The 7,264-nt window shown below is 41.5% G+C and overlaps 1 protein-coding gene across 3 annotated transcripts in view; it reads left to right on the top strand.

Moving 5' to 3' along the window:
• Sh2d4b (SH2 domain containing 4B) overlaps positions 1-6,360 on the top strand; it is a 108,626-nt gene extending 102,266 nt beyond the window's left edge. For 2 of the 3 annotated variants that reach the window (XM_039094271.2, XM_039094272.2), the window contains one exon: positions 2,602-6,360. In XM_039094271.2, the coding sequence (XP_038950199.1) occupies positions 2,602-2,694 (93 nt within the window). In that variant the 3' untranslated portion in view covers positions 2,695-6,360. The remainder of the gene's footprint in view (positions 1-2,601) is intronic. The other variant, NM_001170349.2, reaches the window with a different exon arrangement.
• Positions 6,361-7,264: the final 904 nt, after the last annotated feature.

The raw sequence follows: 7,264 nt of genomic DNA, 5'->3' as shown, positions 1-7,264 counted from the left end.
ACCACCACCACCACCACCACCACCACCACCACCATCACCACCACCACCAAAGCAGAGTTAGAGAAAAGGAGAGGACAGAGGACAGAAGAGAAAATCGTTCATTCACAGATGCCTGGGCTCAGAGTACTGCTGTGGATCTAGACTAGGTCAGGGTAGATTTCTACCTGTTTTGGGAAGGGCCATCTAACAGCCAGAGGAAGGAGGGAGAAGAAAGGAGGAAAGAAGGGGATGTGGATCCTGGTAGCATTGTTCTGGGTCAAGCATACATGCCCTCATAACCATGGTGACCTGTGTGTTATGAAAGAACATTAACCTTGTTCACAGACCAGGAAACCGAGACCAGGGAGGCCAAGGCACTTGGCCAAGTTCCAATGGTTGGTACCAGCTGCAGTCAGGAGTTAAGCCCCTGGCTGCCTTCCTCTCCAGCTTGCACTTCCTACCGAGACCCAGTGCTTATTTTTCTTGTTCAAAATAAACTACTCCAGCAGCTGTGGCTCGTTGTCTCCACCAGTATTTCAATCAAAGGGTCAGTGCCCAGTTCTCAGGGCAGGTTCTATACAAGAAGGCCACCAGACATCTCTGAAGGGCTTAATTTGTTTCAGATTTAAATTTGGGAGATCAACAGTTTCACTTCAAGCCCTACATAGATATCATCTATGCCCACATGGAGGTCTAGTGGTCAGTTTTGATAAATTAAATTTTAATTACACCATTAATTCCTGATTAAATTAGTCATGTCAGCTTCACTGACTTCAGGCCCCTGATTGCATTTTCCACCTTGAGTTAGTAGTGCTCCATGTGTCATTTGCTAGGCAGTAATACCAAAACCTATATAATATATAGTTTTGTGATATTTACATCATATAACTTAACAATTTAACCCCCAAGCCCGCATCTAATAAACTGTAGAAGGTAGTGTTTAAAGGTATGGTCCCTGATACCAGAATGTCAAGTTTAAATCCCAACTTCCTTATTATGCATGGCTGTGGGTCACTGCTCAGGATTTTGTCACTCAGTTTCCTTTTCTGTTGGGTGGATCAGTGACATGCCTGTGAGGTTTCAAGGAGGTATCACTGAATAGAGCACATTTAAAAATCATCAGTAGGTGCCAACTGTTACTAAAATGTGGCTAGGAGGAGTTGGGACCAAACATCAGTTATGAGAGTACTTACTTAGCACAAAGCTCTGGGTCTGAACCCCAGCATGACATAAACTGGGTGTATATAGGTGGAGAAGTAAGTTTGTAATCTCAGTACTCAAGAAGGGGAAGAAATTGGGGTCAAATGTTCAAGGTCATCTTTAGCTATATAGTGAGTTTAAGGTCAGCCTGCAATGCATAAGAACCTGTCTCAAAAATATCCCTGGCAGATCTTTCCACATTGGTATGTGTTTCGGGAGTCCCTGGTATGTGTGTAGGATTCAGCTTAATTACTCGCTCTCCTCCTGTGCCCATCTTGCCACCTTCCAGATTCATGATCACGAACAGCATTTCAGAGACTTCTGTACTATGTCTATGCTACTTTGTCACTATGCAAACATATGTAGTGTTTTCCAGGATCGATTCCTTGAACTGAAATTGCTGGAAAGAAAAGTATGCACATTTTAATTGCCGAAGGCCTGCCAGATTGCCTTCCAAGAACATGGAACCAATTCATGTTCCTGCCAGAACTATTTGAGGCCCGTTCCTCCATCAGATGGGCAGACGCAGTAGCTCACTCTGGTCTAACTTGCATTTTTCTCATGGTCTCTGCTGCTGAGGTGTCTTTCCATATACTCAATGGCTACTTCCATAGTCACCTGTAAATTGCTTCTTTTTATTCATGGTCCATTTTCCATTTTTAAGTATCTTTTTCTTGATGTTACAATCCCTATATCTACCAAAGTGCTCTTCAGTCAGATCTATTTTGCTGAAAATATTTTTAATTTAAACAGTCATATTTTTCAATTGCATGCTCATGTTTTTAAATTTTGTAACAGTCTACTCTTGTTTCATGGATGACTACTCTGTTGAGAAAGATAATGCAGATCTCTTAAAGCTTCCTTTTGTTTCCTTTATATATTTGGAATTTTCTTAGAAATCTGTTGGGCTACTGAGATTTAATCATTCTGTTATTGTTGAGGTGGTCCTTAAATAACTCAATAATGAGACAGTCGTCCAACATTCAATCTTGTTTATTCATGTGTAGACAATTTATGTTTCCTAAATTCAGTGTCTTCTGTAGCCTTGGGGCCAACAAAGAGTAGCTCTTTGAGGGATATGGAAATGTCTGTGTTTTTGGTTTCCTCAGTTTCACCAGCAACAGGAGCACACATTTATTTGCAGTTGTATCCCTAATGTGTCCCCAGCTTGTACTTCTTCTTAGACAGTATATTTGTTTGTCACATTTTACTTGGTGGCCTTACTTCCTGTTTTTGCACACTATACAGAGGCATTTCTTTTCAAGGGAAGCTTCTCCCTTTTATTTCTAGGAAGTTGAGTGAGGGGAGGTAGATAAATGGCCTTAGTTTTCTGTCTCTAGCCATTTTCTACCTAACTCCCCATGAATGTTTATATCTTTTCTTGATATGAATTGGATTTCCTTTCTTCTCTTTTCCCTGTAGGAGGAAATCATCACCGTTTCAGGGGGAGAGTTGCTACAGGAGCCCTGCGGACAGAGGGATAGCCCACCAGACTATCACCTGTTGTTTGAATGATTTTTTTCCCTCCTCTTTGGACTCCTTTGAGTATCCTGATTTTAAACTGAGCTTAATAAGGTCCCAACTCAAAGCCTCATGGCATTCTGGAAGATCCACCATTCTTCAGATGAACAATTGTAGTACCGAGCCTCCAGGATGTGACCTATGAAATGTGACTACATTTGTGATACTGGTCCCATTCCAAAGCTCAAGACAGAAACCCCAAATAACGATGCATCTGGAGGCCTGTCTGTCATGGCTGTGCTAATCTGAACTCCGAGAGTGAATGGGTCATGTTTTAGTAACCCAAGTAATTCCAGTGCCGAACCTTCCATTTAATATAGAGCCAGTACTCAATTAATTATTTGTTGAGTGAATGCCCTTCTGAAAAACTCCCAACATCAATGACTTCTAGCAAATTATTTTCTATACCACTCCATAAAGTCATAGAGATAACGGAAGCAGGCTTGTGACTAACTTCCATGTAAGGCATACATATTGCATCTTTCCTACTGTTCAGGGACTTGTTGATATTATCATGGGCGTTACCCAAGGTTGCTATGCTTGGCTTTCAGGACAGAGGATTAATGTTGCGCTAGCTGCCTTGTTGAATCACTTCTACCTCTCTCTTCTATCTCACATGTGGCTCTGGTTTTTCAAATTTGTGGTAATGATGTCATGTGAATGTGCAGAATATCTGGATGGATTATAAATCCAAGGATGGTGTTTTGATACTTGACGAGGCAGGCCTTTGCTGTCTAGAATGTTCTCTGTGTGCTCTCTACTTAAAGGCTTTAGTATGTTTCATTTCATTTTATTTTTATTTCTTCCATCTGAACATGTTCTTCATATTAATGAGAATAACCTCCCAATAACTTAGTAACTCTCAAGGATGGAGTCTATCTTAGGGCTTTACTGATGCAAAGAGACACCATGAACATAACAACTCTTAAAGTAAAACATTTAATTGAGGCTGGTTTGTGGTTTCAGAGGTTCAGTCAGTCGTCGCCATGATGGGGACCATGGCACTTTATAAGCAGACACGGTTTGGGAGAAGAGTTCTACATCTTGATCTGAAGGCAACTGGCAGAGAGCCTGTCTTCTAGGCAGCTAGGGGGAGGATCTCAAGGCCCACCCCTGCCGTGAGGCAACTTCCTCCAGCAAGGCCACATGTATTCCAACAAGGCCATACCTCCCAATAATGGATCAGCATATTCAAACCAGCACAGTGTCTAATGCTAGCACAGTCATGCCCCCTTATGATGATAGTCAAGGAGATAGCAGATGTCACAGCAAGATTGCAGGTTCTGAAATCTGGAAGGTTTCAGTTCCAATCCACACTCTGAAACTTTGTGACATTATAATCCTTATAGCACTGGGTTTGGCATTTATAAAAGAATAGATGGACTCTGGAAACACCAGGAAACTGTTTTATCTGCCTTGAGAGTCGTGTCATAAGAAGAATAAGGTGTCTTTGTCCTCCACTCAACCTCTTGGCTCTTGTTTCTTGCATCCTTGTCCACTTGTACCATCACCCACCCTCATGGCTATTGTTACAGCCAGTTTTGGGAATGACTCTGCTTTCGTTCGTTCACCATATTCTCCAGACTCCTGTGTACATATGCCAATGGTGCTTTGCCACACACACGGTTCTTTGGGGGGAGGATTTATTTAGTTATTATCCTTTAAACTGTTTTTTCTTTATTCTTGAGAATTTCATACATCTATACAATGAAAAATTTACTGTTCCCCTTCCCCATCCTCTTCCCCAAATCTACCCCAGTGTACTCTCAACATCATGTATTCATAAAAAATAGCTCATAGGTACAATTAATGCTGCCATGTGAGCATGAGTGTGACCTTTCACTGCACCATAGAAATCTTACGAGGGGCCACATCTCCAAAGAAGAGTGACTCTGTCTTCTCCAGAAATTACCAACTACCAATAGCTCTTCAGTAAGGGCTAGGACCAAGAAGCATCTTTTATAGTCAGTTTCTTCTATTAGAGTCCTAACAAGACTTACATGTAGCATCTGGTATGCTCTTAAGTCTTTGATAACACCCTTCCTCCTTTACTCAGCCCATGACTGGTTGTATAAATTAGAGTTCTATAAAATGACCTGTATTCTGAACTTGTCTTATTGTTTCCTGTTGTTATTTCTGTGTTGGCTCTATTTCATATTTCTTGGCTTGATTTGATTGAGACTGGATTTGGGGAAAAAATACTTTCTTAGTACATCATATCACAGGGATCCTTGGGACACATTGGCCCAGATTTTCTAGACTTGTCAGTGGGTTTAGAATATCTCAACCTGAGTACTCCAGTTGTCCTTCTTCACCCTTGTCTTTTGTTTTTGTTTTTTTGAGGTAGAGTCTCATAACACAGGGTACTCTTAAATTCCCTATGTCGAACTTCTGATCTTCCTGTCTCCACTTCCCATGTTCTGGGATTATATGTGAGTACCACTATGCTTGGCTCCCCTTTTGGTCACCCTCTCCCTTTAAGCAAAAAACATGGCTCTCATATATTTATCCCCTGTTGCTTCAGTGAAGCCTAGGTCAATGGGATGCTCAGGTTGGTCGCTTACTTCTTCCTGCATCCTCCTGGATGAGAGACAGCTCTCGATGTGGCCTCTTAGAAGACAGTCATGCAAGATGACATAGCCAGATCTACCAACACCCGTGTTGCCACTCATTCTGTCTTTTCCCTCCCTGGAAAGTTCTTCTGAGATGCTACTCCAGAGCTTAGTGGCTGTCTTATTTAGTCTTTACCTCTTGGGAACTCAATAGGTAAGTGCCTTCCACACAAATATGTATTCTGACCTTTTGTAACTGGAATCAGGGTCTTCCCTGGAAATCATTAGCTTAGGTTTGGTTCTGAGTTCATGATCTTGCGTTAGTTTCCTGAGTGCTAGATGACAGATGTGTGTCATCACAACTGGCCACATTACGGTTTTATGTATCAGTTCCATGGCTTCCCTCCATCAGCCAGTATCACCGCATGAATGAAATGATGTGACGATGGAAGGATCTTGCTTTCTGAACTCTATGAACTCTCAAACCGTAGCCAAATTCTATTCTAATTACATCTATTCTACCAGGGCTCAGAAGACCCACTCTTGCTCTGATTTTTCTCTGTATTAGTCATGTGAATTTGTTCAGGCCTCTCTCACTAAACCTTTCTATAACCGGGAGTAAGATTTTTTAAAAAAATGTGGTCACCATTAGCTTCTTCCAGCTGATCAATTAAGTGACAACTAGGAAATCTTTGTCCAAATGAAAGACCTTGCTATCCACAGCCACACAGTGGCAGATTCCTGCCAAGCAGTGCTGTGTCAGGGGATTCCACAAGATGATTTCCCACACACTGGAAGAAAGTTCCAAGCAGCAGCTTTGAAAGGAGTCCAGGATGAGTTGAAAAACCTGACATCCTGGATGGTGGTTCCTGTTACCTGCTAATTAATATGTGAGAGATAACAGCTGAGTTTACCATCCCTAACCCATTTATTTCATTTTATTTGGGGCCTGCACTTTCTGTACGTCCCATATATTTTAGGTTTTACCTGGCTTTCAAATAAATTTCTTGTAAGTTGTCCTGCAAATGAAATTACTGTCTGGAAAACTGCAATTTCATCTTGAGAGTTTTATTATGCTAATAAATGTCAGAATTCTCAAATAAAGAAATGGCCTCTTTTTTCCCCCTCCAAGCCTTACAAATATAATGAAAAACAGTCAGCTCCAAGACTCCAGTAGAAGGAAAATTTACAATCTATAACTAGAAAGAGAAGCTGTAAAAAATAATATGCATCTTAATAAAAGATAAATTTCAGGGAATTAAAGGGCAAATTGGGGCGCAGATTCTTGGAGACTCCTGCATGGCAGGTATTCTTAGGGACTATTTAAGGGTTCATGAGCTCAAAAGAGACTAGGGACAAAGTGGTTGTTTAGAAGGATATGTGACAGTGATGGCCTTGGAGACTTTCAGATCATGGGCACTTAGACCTGTTGCTTTGTGCCTGGGATGGCACAGAACAGAGTGGCAGAAAAAATGTGGTCGAGGCTTATTTAACTCAGGGCAGCTAGGAAACAGAGAGTAGAGAGTGGCCAGCCAAGCCAATAATTCCCTCAAAGGCATACCTAGCTTTCTTCCACTAGGGTCTTTCTCTTAAAGGGTTTGCCCTTTTCCAGTAGTGTGCAGGCTAGGGACCAAGTCTTTAATTTGTAGGCCTCTGGGGGAAATTTCCAAACCACAGCACTTTGAAAGGAGTCTAATGCTCCAACCGATGCTTCAAAGAAACCCAAGTAAATGCACTGAATTTTATAATAATCTCTCCATCTGAATGTTGGCTTATAGCTCAGGTCTAGAATTCGCAAAGGGGGTCATTTTTCTTGTCCAAGGATTCTAATCAAAGTAAGCAGGTAGTACCACAACTGTATAAACACTTAGTTACAGAATCACTGAGGGCACTAATAGATGTGCTTTGTGTATTTCCCCCTCCATTCTGTGAGGTCCTGGGGGTCAGGAAATGTCATGTGTATATGTGTATTTTAGGGTTCCTCGAACAGTCAGTGTAGAACTCACTTTTTA

Source organism: Rattus norvegicus, chromosome 16, assembly GCF_036323735.1.
Source record: "Rattus norvegicus strain BN/NHsdMcwi chromosome 16, GRCr8, whole genome shotgun sequence".
Taxonomy (NCBI): domain Eukaryota; kingdom Metazoa; phylum Chordata; class Mammalia; order Rodentia; family Muridae; genus Rattus; species Rattus norvegicus.
Note: the sequence above shows the minus strand (reverse complement) of the source record. Positions and strands in the feature narration are given on the sequence as shown.